This window comes from Triticum dicoccoides, chromosome 1B (genome assembly GCF_002162155.2).
Source record: "Triticum dicoccoides isolate Atlit2015 ecotype Zavitan chromosome 1B, WEW_v2.0, whole genome shotgun sequence".
NCBI classification, from domain to species: Eukaryota; Viridiplantae; Streptophyta; class Magnoliopsida; order Poales; family Poaceae; genus Triticum; species Triticum dicoccoides.
Window position 1 is genome coordinate 499,557,272 of NC_041381.1, and position 14,358 is coordinate 499,571,629.

General features: G+C 50.7%; 1 protein-coding gene across 1 annotated transcript in view; it reads right to left on the minus strand.

The window, feature by feature from the left end:
* Positions 1 to 11,980: 11,980 nt before the first annotated feature.
* Positions 11,981 to 14,358, minus strand: part of LOC119344500 — a 3,917-nt gene continuing 1,539 nt past the window's right edge. The window contains exons 2-3 of the mRNA XM_037614913.1: positions 13,194 to 13,444; positions 11,981 to 12,326 (exon numbers count right to left, since the gene is read on the minus strand). Coding sequence (XP_037470810.1) covers positions 13,233 to 13,444 — 212 coding nt within the window. The 3' untranslated portion in view covers positions 11,981 to 12,326; positions 13,194 to 13,232. The remainder of the gene's footprint in view (positions 12,327 to 13,193; positions 13,445 to 14,358) is intronic.

The window sequence follows — 14,358 nt, forward strand, 5'->3', positions numbered from 1 at the left end:
GCAGCAAGTGGAAGGAGCTGGTCTCGCTGCACTAGCTAGGTTTCCTTTTAAAGAAGGAAGGAGAGAGTGGTATGGTGTGTGGCGTGCCTGCGGAGTTCAGTGACTTTTCTAACGTGTGACGAGCTCTTTTTTACGGCAGTCACATAGCTAAGACCATGAATATGTGCGTCGTGAGATATAATCTCCACCATGGCTGGAAGACACCGGAGGAAGGGGAAGAGCTTAATCCCTACGCAATCTCTTTAGTCTGCCAATACTTCGCAGCTATTCTAGGCTTAAGGGCACTATAAATCGGGCGGCTCAAACCGATCTTAAACGCTCGAGCGCCGCTCGGTCACTGAAAGTCAAAGAAAAAAAGAGACCCGCTCGGACGTTTCAAATCGGTCTCAAACACCCGGCGGGATGACCACCAGCCATCATATCCAGCCCAAATGTAGGACAGATATGGGGAGGCCCGGGCTTGTTTGCCGCATCGGACTGACGGCCGGGTCCTATACGAAATCGCCCGGAAACACAACGGTCCGACGAGTGTCTCCTCTGATGGGGGTGTGAACGGCTCGTGGTGCCGCTCCGGCTCGCCACCCGAGGCCAAAGTCCGGCTATTGAAGTCGGACGACGTCCCCCTACCCTAGCCACATCCTCTTCCTCCCTCTCCGCGCTGCCAGCCCGAGCCCATTCATATCTTTTCGTCTCCCTCTTCCCTCGTCGTCCGCCTCCGCCATGTCCCGGCGGAAGAAGACGATGTACGCTATGGTAACGCCGGATCGCCGGCTCCAGATTCAGGAGGAGATCCAAGTGAGGTGCGCCGCCCGGGTTGCAGCCGGCCTGCCTCCAGAGGTGGAGAAGGAAGGGGAGGGTGAGCAGCAGCCGGAGCCCATGGAGGGGGGTGATCCGGAGGAGGAGGAGTCAGCGCTGGTTGCAGGCTTCGCCACAGCGGAGTTCGAGGTCGCCCAAGCGGCGGAGATGGCAAACCACCATTCTCGAGTCCATCCAAGATGAGGCGTACGTGGAGTCCAACCGGCACTTCATCTGGCAACAACAGGCGGAGATCGACGCGCTTTTCGACGAGGTGGAAGCGGAGATGGAGGCGGCTGCGAAGCCGGAGTTGCGTCTGTCGCCCATGTACTCAGAGCCCGGAATGGAGATAGTGGACATCTCCGACGACAACGAGTAGTCTAGCATAGGTTTAGTTGATCTACATACTATGTAGATGTTTACTTTGCATGGTTTGTATGGTTTTAAGGATTTAAGTATGAGGTACTCAGATACAAAGACGAAAATTTGAGGGCTGCCCGATCACTGCCCGCGGACGAACTCATGCATTTGAGGGGTCGGATTTGTAGATGCTCTAACCGTGTATAGGCAAACTCTCCTGGCCATATTAAGGAAGAGGAAGTGATGTTCATCTCTGGTTTTCTTAACTTGATCAAAATTTTGCCGTTAATAATTGGGCAAACATTGCTCTTTTATTGGATAACTAAAATCTCAAGCTTTTATCGAGTCTTTGCAACCACATCAATAGGTGATGCAATCACACAAGAGTTCAACTCTCGGCCTACGCATCTAGGATGCACACAAGTAAAATCACACATGAAAACAATATCAACGGGAGATGACATGTATAGATGTAAATATCCCATAGAAGAGAAGTTTCCTCTTATCAAAGACAACCATGCATGTTTCTGAAAAAAACATAATTATCAACAAATGGTAGCTGCCTCAAACTGGATAGAGCCCACGATGTTTTGCGTAATATCCACAATCAACGGCCAAACATATTGGCGACACCACAAAGGGGTATAAATTTTTAATGAGCAACCACCATGAGCTTTGTATTTTCATATACAAGGGAGTTAAACAGTTAATAAAGAAAAATGGCTGAAAATAATAAAAAGCCAAGTACGCCACATAGACCGAGCAAAATGACATTTGAAAAATGAATAGACAAATTGTTGGCCTCCCGACACAGGAAAAAAGACAGCGCTCCACCCTGCCCCCGCGCCGCTGGCCGCTCCGGCCGGGGCGGCCACCAGATCCCGGTGCGCGCCGGGTGCGCCCTCGCGCCAGGAGCCATGGGGCGCTCGCGCTCGTCCAGATCCTCCGGCTCCGCTTGCTCTAGCCCGCGGGGCTGCGAGGGATGGGGCCTGCCGGCCTCGGTGCCAGGCCTCGTCAGATCCAGCGGTCCGTCGGTGCTGCCGGTCTCTCCTCGGCCTCCTGTTGCGTCAACGGCCGCACCCGCCTCCTCGCCATGAATCCTGCTCCGGGGCGAGTGCTCCCACGCCGCGGATGTCGTTTGCCCCCGGTCACTGCGCAGTCCCCTCCTGCTGAGCGGCAACGGCTAAAATCCATCGTGGTTCGGCCTTCCCCCTGCACTAGCCCTTCCTCTTCGGGGCCTGGTGATGGATGGACGGAGGTCCAGTCGCGCAATGATCGCCGCCTTAGCCGGCGCCATGATGGCGGCCTCGGCCACGCCCCGCGGCCGCGCAAAGACCACCGGCCTGCCTTCAATGCGAGCACCGGCCGGGAGGCCTTCTTAAGGCGCTTCCGAGGGCTCTGCTTCAGATGCCTCAGCACCGAGCACCGCCGCGTAGATTGTAGGGATCCAGTCCACTGCATCGAGTGCAAGCTTCCAGGCCACATCGGCAAAGATTGCCCGCGCAAGAGGGGGCGCGCTCCTGCGAAGGCGCGGCTGGGCCCCCGTGTGGGTTGTGGCCCGGTTTGCGAGCGCCTTCGTTTCCCCTCGCCACCCCCATCGGCGTCGAGCAAGAGGATGTCCCACCACACCGACCCGTCGCGCCGGCCGCGGTCCGGCCACAAGGTGGTGATCGAGTCATCGGCTATGGAGCACCAGATCTTCCTGCTTCGTCGCCACGCGGTGCTGCTGGTCTCCACGGAGGAGCGCCACGCCGCCAGCCCCATGTCAGTGGGGCGTGCCTTCGACACGCAGTTGCAAACGCCGGCGCACCTCCTACGGGTCACGTGCCACGACCCGGAAGATTTCCTGGTCCACTTCGAGCTGCCGGCGCACCGGGACAACGCCATGCACCTGGGCTCCATCAACGTCGACGGCGTCATCTTTGACATCAAGCTGTGGCACGAGGACGACCACGACGTGCACCAGGAGTTCCTTCTTCACGTTCGCGTCGTCATTGAGAAGATGCAGTTCGACCTCTGGTCGCTCGAGGGGGCGGCCGAGGTCTTGGGAGACAAGTGCATCATCGACCGCCTCGACAGTCGCACCCACGAGCGCGGGCACACGAAGACATTTGCATGCTGGGTGTGGGTGTGGGATGTGGCGTTCATCCCCACCCGGCACACCATCTGGAGGGCGGCGCGGGGCGCTGGCCGTGTGGAGGCCATGCTGGGCTATTCGCCGCCGAGCCGGGAGGTGGCGCCGCTGCCGCGCGTTCGGCGCCATGACCTGCTCATCCACGTCGATCGCATCGAGGATTGGTCGCCTCTCTCCCCGCGCTCGTCGCACTCGGCGCAGAGCGGCCTTCCCTCGTCGGAGTCGGATGACGCGCGCTTGGTCCCATCCATCTGGCCGGGCACGTGGACCATGCACGTCGAGGACGGCCAAGGCACCCGGCGCCACCCGGCCCTGGTGGCTCCATCGGGCTGCGGCAGCGTGCGCCAAGGCGGGCCCCGCGACCGCGACAACCACGACAGCGACAAGGCCGGGCGGCGCTCCTGGAAGGACGCTCTCCTGGGCTGCAAGCAGACTGGCGGCACGGTGCAGCCCCGTAGGGCGCCTGCAAGCTCAAGCCGCCAGAGGAGCCGGACGCCAATCAGTCGCCGGAACAGGACCGGTGGGGGGACCTTCGGCGGTCGGCCGGAGCCTATCGTCCTCAAGGCCACGCCCCCTCTGCCCCTGGCCCCGCGTGAGCCGGCTGGCGCTGTTGTGGTCGCTGCCGCGGGGCAGGACCCAGTGGCCGAGTTCTTCCGCGACGCCGACCCCGTCCTCCCCCCGCCGCCCCGTGTGGAAGATGCGCAACTGCAGCTCGACGAGACCATCGCCACTGCGCTCTACCAGCCGCTCCAATTCGCTGGTAGTTCATCCATCGCTGCCTGCCGCGCCACGGCCACCGCTGCTCAGACCAATCTGCAGGTCGGAGCCATGACGCAGCAGGTCATGCAGCTGCACCTCAACAGTGCAAACCACCCGGCGCAGTGCCTCTTCGTCGACACCCCCTCCCCCATCATCGCCGCTCAGCCGACACGTCGCTCTGCTGCACCACCCAAGAGCAGAGCCGCCTCCGTCCCCGTCAGGCACAGCGCGCGCCAGGCCGCTCAGCAGTCCAGCGTCCCGGTGGCAAAGAGGGCGTCCCTGTTGCTGGTCAAGCGCCTCGGCATGCTGGGACCCAAGGAGAAGATGACTGCAAAGGCGGCAGAAGCTCTCATTCGCCGTTTCGACGAGCCGATGATGGATGAGGACATTTCCATCATCGCCAAGCTCACGCGCCTCGACCCGGCGGCTCTTCACATTGCAGGTGGCATGGCAGGCCCTGATGCTGACGCGGACGCCGCGGCTTAGTGTTGTTATGTCAGTTATCATTAGTAATAGCCTCCGGTAGGGTTTGGCACTAGGCCAACTTGAGTTAGGTTTCATGATCGATGACTGTAATGTTTCGTTTAGGGCTAGTAGGATCTTCTCGCGCCAGAGTAGTTTAGGGGCTATTGGTGGTCTCTGGCGCCCCCTTGCTATGCTGATGGTGTATGTGTGTTCGTCTCAGATCAATAGAATGTTATCATTGCTGGAGGAAACAATTGTTTAATATGAGTAACACACCTGGCGCAATTCTGAGTTGGAACGTGCGAGGGCTGAATTGGCCAGCAAGACGGACTGCCGTGCGGGAGATAGCGGAGGCTCATCATGCTAGTATACTCTGCCTGCAAGAAACAAAGCTGGAATCCTGGACACCTGCCATCGTCCGTGAGCTTGGAGGTCGAAGGCTTGAAGGCTCTGCTGTCCTGCCTGCATCAGGCACCAGAGGGGGAGTGGCCATTCTCTGGGATAAGGCCGTCATCACCTTCACCACCCATGCCATCGGTTGCTTCTCAATCACAGGCAAAGTGACTGTTCTGCAAAGCAACTCATCCTTCTGGCTCACGACAGTTTACGGACCTGCTGATGATGCACGCAAGGACGCGTTCCTGGCTGAGATGGCACGCTCTGCACCGCTGCCGGGTGAGCCCTGGCTGATCAATGGGGACTTCAACGTTATATATGAAGCGAGGGACAAGAACAATCTGAATCTGAACAGAAGGATTATGAGCAGGTTCAGGGCAGCTATTGACGCTGCGGGTTTGCGTGAGATCAAGTGCAAAAACAGAAGGTTTGCTTGGACAAACGAGCGGCAGGACCCAACAATGGCCTGCATCGACAAGGTTTTTTGCAACACTGAATGGGATGCACTCTTTCCATCTTACATTGTGATGGCGGCTGCGACAGCGTGCTCGGATCACTGCCCGCTCGTGCTGGCTAACACTTCAGCTCCAAAGAGAAAACCTGTATTCCGTTTCGAGCATTTCTGGCCGCGTTTCCCCCGGTTCCATGACACTGTAAACCTGGCCTGGCAACGGCCGGTGAACCACACATGCCCGATCATAAGGCTCAAGATCAAACTGAAGAGGGTTGCTCATGATCTCACCATATGGGCCAGGTCTCATTTCAGCGATGCCAAAATGCAATTCCACCTGGCCTGCGAGGTGATACTATGGCTGGATGTTGCACAGGAAAAGCGGCCCCTCACTCCAAGTGAACTCAGCCTGCGCAAGCAACTTAAGCATAGAATCCTGGGTTTGGCTGCGATTGAGAGATCTCGCAAGAGGCAGGCCTCTCGGATCACCTGGCTCAAGGAGGGGGACGCTCGCACCGCATTCTTCCAAGCAAAAATCAGCTCACGCAAGCGGAAAAACTTCATTCACTCTCTGGAAGTGGACAATGCTGTGATCACCGCGCACGATGAAAAGGCTTCTGTTGCTCACTCACATTTCTCCAACCTGCTGGGAAGAAAAGAGGATAGAAGATGCTCGTTCAATTGGGAGGAGCTGGACATGCCCACAGTTCAAAATGAGGGGCTCGACAACCCTTTCTCTGAAGCCGAAGTTTGGGCAGCAATCCTGGCGTCGCCGGCGGACCGTGCTCCTGGCCCGGACGGATTCTCGGGCATGTTTTTCAGATCATGTTGGGGCATGATAAAGGAGGACATCATGGCTTTGTTTCACCATCTATACAGCCTCGCGGGTGGGAACTTTGCTGAGCTGAACACGGCTATGATTGCTCTGCTCCCAAAGAAGGATGGTGTTGTCAAAATGAGCGATTTTTGACCGATCAGCCTCATCCACTTTGTCGCCAAGCTGTTTTCTAAAGTCCTGTCCATTCGGCTCGCCAACGTCATCGACAAGCTCATCAGCCCAGCGCAAACAGCATTTCAGAGGAGGAAGTGCATCCAAGACAGTTTTCTTTATGTGCAGAACACGGTCAGAAAACTGCATCGCAGTAAAACTCCGGCACTTCTGCTGAAGCTCGACATAGCCAAGGCTTTCGATTGTGTTTCTTGGGAATATTTGTTAGAATTATTAGAGGTGCTCGGTTTTCCCCCGCGATGGAGGGATTGGATTGCTCTGCTGTTATCGACGTCGTCCTCGTCCTGCCTCCTAAACGGGGTGCCAGGGGACTGCATCGATCATCTTCGAGGGCTTAGGCAGGGAGATCCATTGTCGCCACAGCTGTTTATCTTATGTATCGACACTCTCCACCGGCTGCTGGAGGCGGCCACTTCGTCTGGCCTGCTCGCGGCGCCGCCGACGGCAGCAGCTAGGATGCGCACAAGCTTGTACGCCGACGATGCTGTCATCTTCGTCAACCCGGTGCGTGAAGAGATAGACACCCTGCTAGGCCTGCTATGACAGTTCGGTGACGCCATGGGCCTGCGGGTCAATCTCTCCAAGTCGTCCGCCATCCCAATCCGCTGCAGCGACATCGACCTGGCCGGGTTCTGGTGAATTTTGGAGGGACAACGGCGGCGTTCCCGATCACATACCTAGGCCTGCCCATCACAATCTGTAGAATTAGGCTAGTTCACCTGCAGTTCATCCTCGATAGGATTAGGGCTAGGTTAGCCGGCTGGAAGGGTAGGCTAATGCCGATGGCGGGTCGCCGCGTCCTAGTACGCTGCGTTCTGTCAGCTATCCCAACCTTCGCGCTCACGGCTTTGCGCGCATCGAAGAAGCTCTTCAAGGAAATTGACAAGTCGAGGAGACGATTCCTCTGGGCGCAGGACGACGAGATCTCAGGGGCGAAGTGCAAGGTGGGCTGGAAGTCGGTAACGACGCCGGAACAGCAAGGCGGCCTGGGCATCCACGACCTATCCAGGTTTGCCCACGCGTTGCGACTACGGTGGCTGTGGCTCGCCTGGCAACAGCCCCACCGACCTTGGGTCGGCACCGGCACGCCTTGCGACAGCGGGGACACGGCCCTGTTCGCGGCATGCACATCTGTAGCCATCGGGAATGGAACTACAGCTTCCTTCTGGTCCTCTTCCTGGCTGGGAGGCCGGCAGCTTTGCGCGGCTTTCCCGGCGCTCTTCGCGGCATCCACCAGGAAGAACCGATCGGTTCAAGAGGCTTTGCAGGGTGACCGCTGGGTTCTCGATCTAAGGCATGCCAACCGTAGCGACATCATCATCCGCCAAGTCATCCAGCTCGCTAGAGAGATCAGAAGCGCCGGCCTTGTCTTGGATGCTCAGACGCCTGATTCAATCCGCTAGACGCAGCTCAGCTCAGGGATGTTCTCCACCAAATCGGCCTACACCGCGCAATTTCCAGAGGGACGGCACAGTCCCTTCAGAAACCTGATTTGGAAGATCTGGGCGCCGGGGAAGATCAAGATGTTCCTCTGGTTCCTTCATCAAGACAAGCTATGGTGCAATGACAGGTTGCAACGAAGGGGCTAGACAAATGGCTATTTCTGCCCCCTGTGCATGAGAAACCTCGAGTCATCTTTCCACCTCCTCTGGGAGTGCCCAATCTCCCTGAAGGTTTGGAATCAAGCAGCAGCCTGGGCTGGTTGCCAGGCTCTCAACCCTGCCGGATGGTGCAGTGAGACTACGTCGACGGGCTGTGCCGAAAGGATCATCACCACTGCAGCCCCCGGAAGCCGCAAGGGAACCAAGACGATGCTGGCCCTCATTGCGTGGCATATATGGTTGGAGAGAAACTCCTGCGTTTTCAGAGGGAAACAAGCTGACGAGCGGCACATCGTCGAGGCATGCCGCCGGGACATGGAGCAATGGCGCTTGGCAGGGGCCAAATGCATAGAGCAGCCCTTCGGGGACATGACGTGAAATATCGCCATAGCCACATCCTACTGGGAGCTCAGTATTCCTAGTCACCTACTGTAATTTTCTTCCAGTCATACGATCACTTGATCGGAACCTCTTTGTCGCTCCCTCCTGCTAAATCAATGAAACACCAGCCTAAAGCTGGTTTCTTCAGAAAAAATGAATAGACCGGAGTCGCAAACAATATGATTTTTTTTCTTCATATCTAGAGAAACAAAGGAAGCTATCTACGTACTGGTAGCAGCTTATTTTATCTTAGGAAGTCGGTCATATGCATCAATACAACTAACATTCAAGAAAGGTACTTGTCATACATATAGATCATCTTACTTTGACATTTGTAGCGAATCCCCCAAGGGTACGTACATGCATGATGCAAGGTTATTGACTCGTCCTTTTCCAAAAGGAGGTTTACACCCACGGCCTCTGCATCAATGTGATGCATAGACCTATATTATTAAAGTACAAGTAACATCATTCGGTATTCAGTATAAAGAGAACACATCAAGGAGATAAAAGCCACAACCGGAGTCTAACAGGAGTACATACATGGGCACCAGGGAAGGGAATGACTTAACCCCTACGTGATAACAAAACATGTGTGATGTGTCTGCCACTGCTTGGCAACTATGCTTAACCATGCACGCTCAAAACTCCCCTGGCCATATTAAGGAAATGTTGTTTATCTCAGCTTCTTTACATAACTTGATCAAAGTTTTGAAGTGAGAAACATATATTCAAAATTGGGCAAACATTGCTCTTTTAGATAACTGGAGCTTTTATCGATTCTTTGCATTTAGCATGCACGCAACCACTTTGTACATCAAGACAATATGAACGGGGCATGACCGAGGAAAGGTCACTTGGAAAAGAGAAGTAGAAGAGAAAGATGTGTCAGTGCACCGCAATCATCTGACTAGACTGCCATATATGCTAGGGTTTAAGAGCTCCAAAAGGACCATCTCCAGCTGACCATAGACCGCTGCCAACAACACCCAGTGATCCTCCAGTGTTTGAAGTCATAGACCCAGTACGGAGATGTGGAGCCAAATGTGTACATAAGTAAATATTATGTGGCAGAGAAGCAAGCTTCGCCTTATGAAAGAAAAAAGTGTTTTTGCAAAATTAAAAAAACTATCAACACAAGGCAGCTGCCTCGCCCATTATTAGAGTCCTCATTTGAAAAACAGCCACATCATCCAATTGCGAGACATACGGGCCACACTACAAGGGGGCATAAACTCCACCGGACAGTGAAATGACATTTGAAAAATGAACATGATCAGTCGCAAACAAACAATGTGATTTTCTTGTCATGCGTAGGGAAGCAAATCAAACTATCTACATATATATATATATATATCGGTCGCGGCCTAATTTGTCTTCCGAAGTCGGTCAAGTGCATGCATCGACACAACTAACGTTCAAGAAAGGTACTTACCAGTTATCACACATATAGATCATCTTACTTTGACATTTCTAGCTAGCACCCCCCCAAGGCATGCATGCATGCAGGATGATGATGATGATGGTGTAGGCTCAGGTGCTCGTTTTCTCTACGTGTGTACACACATCTAGACCGGAGAGACACAATCGATCTCAAGCGCTAGGTCATCCAGACCGCGGCAGTCACAACCAACCATCCTGACTCGGAGGTGCATGCATATGGCCGCTAGCGCCATGGGCATATGCTGGCTGCTTTAACAAGTCGTGGCCGTCGCCCTCGCAGCTTCCGTTATCGAGGGCGAGGACCACGGCGTGGCGCCCTGGGTTCACGCCTCCCCATCTCGGCACGAAGCCGGCCAGCGAGCTGCAGGTGCCCGAATTGCCATCTCTTCCTCAACAGGGAGCTTTGCTTCTGCCGTGAGGCCGCTCCGTTTCGGGAGCCCGTGCCCGGGATCGGAAACGCCGGGACCAACCATTTATACCCCCTTCAAGAGCGAGACGGCGACCCGCGCGCGCGCACTTGATCGAATCCATCCATCGGCACCGTGCATGGCTCTGTCTCTTCGGAGTGGCCATTCGGCGATGCCACTAGGCAAAGAGGAGGAGGCAAAAGAGGAAAGAAGTGGTTAAGCACCACCCACCAGCTACGTGCAGAGAGAGTAATTGTGTTTGGAACACTCTGGTGGTGAAGGGAAAGAAACTGTTATCGTTGAAAAGTACACTTCTGATCCTGAGCTCATTTAAAATCGAAAAAAAATGAAAACAAATTCTAAAAATTTTAATCTTTTTTGTAACGAGCATTCACAAAAGTTTTCTGTGCTTGTAAGATTTCAACGTGAAATGACATTTGTAGAAGGCGGGCAAAAAAACAAAATAGTCACTCCAAAATGCTTTTGAAAATGACATTTTTGAAGCATTGATTTTTGTTTGTTTGGTCACGGCTTCTACAAACATTCTTTCAAGATGAAACTTTGCAAGCATTGACAACTTTTGTCAATGTTTGTCACAAAAAAATAGAATTTCTTTTTTATGACTTTACTGTTCAGCCATGAGCTCGAGCTAAGAAACTCCGGGTCTTGTTATCATGATATTCACTAGCGGTAATTCGCGTCTAAGCTTGGGCACATCTACAACCGATAACCAGTAAATTCAAAAAAAGATCTGATTATATTATTGAAAATGCTCAGTTGCATAAGGAGCGTGCAAATTTTCTAGATATTTAGACATTCGAGCTTATGGGGGAAAATCAGGTCCAAACAATGTATTTTTTTCAAAGTTTTTCATGGTTCTTTTTGTTTTGTTTTTTGCAACGACCTCCTCAAATGTCCAAACAACACCAACTTGCACGCACATCACGCATTCAAGCATCTTGGATACCAAAAAAAAAGATTGTTTTGAATTTTTCTATTACCAAAAAAAAGATTGTTTTGAATTTTTCTATTTTATTTGAACTTGCTATGCAGACGCACCTGACGTTGTGGCCTTTTTGTAGAGGAGCATGAAGGCCCCCTTTGCATTTACCCTGCCAGCCCGTTGCTTCTCTTGAGAGACGATGTTACAAAGTTGGCCTCAAAGAGACCCTGGCTCAAAACGAGCATTGGGCCTGTTTCAGGTAAGAAAGAAACATATCTGTAATGATTCACCGAATCATTGCTTTCAAGCCATGGCCATACTCAATATGTGGTCCGCATCAGTACATTTATTTATATATACTGGCTTGTTCATTCAGGGGGCCAAGGACATCACACATTTTGAGTAGACAACATCAAAGCTCTAGTTGCAGTTCTACTCAACATGAGCTGAACAATGGGATCTGTCACATGCCTTTACAGTTTTTCGTTTTTCACTGGCATTGCTTGTGATATAGCAGCAAAAAGCATGACATTTAGAAAATTAGTCCATAAAGCAACCCTGCTTCAGATCAAACTAAATTTAAAACACTACACGATTCATCTAATCAGTTCAACTACCATGTATTTACAGTATATTCCTTTTCAGTGAGCAAAAATAGCAGGAAGTCTGCGCCATTCAATTAGGCCGTACTGCTCTATCCAGGGCGCAGAGAAACAGATCGGTAGATTACGTATGATCATCATTATCATTGCAAGTACAGTAACCTTGAGCGTATGCCTACGGCTAATCCAGCAAGACCCTAATAGTAAGTAAAAGTGGTATGACACCAGAAAGCATTGGGCAGAAGAAAAGGTTGCATACAGAACATGAACAGAACCCAGAGCCCACCCATGTGCTATATGCAATACAGCCAGGAAGCATGCTACAGTAGAAGAATCACTGGCTGGGTTATGCCTTTTACTAGAGGGGTGTATATATATATCAGAACCTTTTTTGCAACAAAAGAATGTTTTCGAAAACCTTGACACTTTGTAGAGCTATTTTCATGGATCGTGAATGTCAAGATATTCACCATATATAAAACTAAAGTACAGTAAACCTTCCTCGGGAGGCTGTCTGAGTTTAAATACAACAAATTCTTTACATTAACACAAAGGTGATGTGATGATATGCCAGCAAAACCTGTCGAGAAAGAGAATTTGTATTAAAAAAGAGTAAAAAAGATGTCTCATGCTGCAGATTTGGTGTTACTAAATTCAAGACATATTGGTTGTAAAAGCTTGTTTGATCCAAACGCAAGACAAGTTCACACATTTTGACTAAATTGTGTGGCATCATGTACCATTATTTAGGATAATCAAACCGGTTATGCCTTTAGATGGATGACAGAAAAGCAGGTGTCCACTATTTCAGGTACAGTAAATATCATCATCGATTTTATTGGTCACATGCGTGCATGCAAGTACACGAGAAGGAATGTTGCTTGGAATCAAAGGAGGTTGTCAATGAATCACAAAATTATTTAGTTTTTTTTTGCGAGTACAAAATTATTTAGTTTGAACATGTAATATTTGCATCTGCCAAAAGTTTTGGCGAGTAATATGATAATACGAGGCTACGAGCAATGTCTAACTTTTCAATATTTAACTAATGTCTTGTATAGTCAGCATAAGAAGTTTGTGTAGCTAAACTACTAAAATGATTGTGTACATCATAGGTACCCCAAGGCCCAAACACCATATACCGTCATTAGGCAAGCACCTGTTTTGGCCTTTTATCTTCAACTAGATTTTTGCCAGTCTAAACTAGATTTTTGCCAGTCTAAAACTGTTCAACCAATAACTAATTAAAATAAATGAAAAAACGGAAGTCCAGAATTAAGATTAAGAACACGGAAACTTATGTGAGCACATTAGGCAATGAAACATCACAGGACTAAGTACATGAAAAAAAATCACATGTAGATACGAAATCAAAGTGTCAAAGGAAGTACTACAATATACAGAGCGTTACATCAATCCTATATGCTGCCGTAGTGATAGATATTACCTTGTCAGCCAAGATACTTTTGCTGTACAGAGAAGATTATCAATCTCTAAGACCAAGCTCGACCTCAATGTCATCATCCTCTTCAAATAACTTCAGCAGCCGTGCATGTTGTTCCTCTCTTTTCTTCTTCTGCCAATACTTGAAAAGGAAGAATGACAACAGACCGGCTGCACCAATTCCTAGCAGGACAAACAAAACTGTTTGGCCAGTGTGACCTTTTGACTCGTCTTTAGATGCATCATCAGCTAGTCCTGCAAACATCGTAGATACATTTCAGTGATCTAAAATCTTGACTGTGGACTGGGGCATATGGATAACTTAAGTGGTTTATTCAATCTATGTGTGCCCCAAGCTTTGAACAAACGTTAGGGACCTTGAAAAATAGAACAACAATGCAATACAGCAGCATCATTTTCGCAACAGAAAAAAAGCAACCATCGTCGGAGGAACCCTGGCCACATTTTTCTTTTTTTTTTGGTTAAGAAGGAAATGAGAGGCACAGGAAACCGATCCCACAAAATCTAACCATAGCGGCAAAATTCCGCACCCACCGGGAGTTGAACCCAGACCGATGTGGACAGACTACAGCGCTTCCAACACTGGGCTACCACCCAGTTCTCAACAGCAACGTTTTCTCACTTTTACGGCTATTGTTTCAAGATCAATGAGTCTTGCGCTATAGCATCCAACTGAACTTCATTTCTGCTATCCTGTGCTAGCATACATAACCATCACTATGTATGAAACTTACACAAAACCATTTGCAACTGCTACCTGCTGGATACCAGATACATTTTCTAGTTGATTCCCAGTGGCAAGCAATACAGGCAAGATCTTACTAGCTGGCAAGCTACAAATCCTATGATAACCTGGCTGACTTTGGCTGGTTTCCATACAAACTATCGTAAGTGACTGAGTTACTGAATCATCGTGTTGTTTAAATGGAAACCCTACAAAGCACATTAAAAGAACAAACTGAGATTGTTCAGACATGATGCTAATTGATCACGACATATGCTATGATGTTGGTTCAGATGTTTCTAGACAACCTGGGATAAATAAACCCAGCCCCGACAATAATTTGCAGTAACTCTATAGCTAGCACAATTCTATTTTATCTTTCTTGGGAAATTTAAAGAGCAAGCTAGAAAAAACATAAATCCGC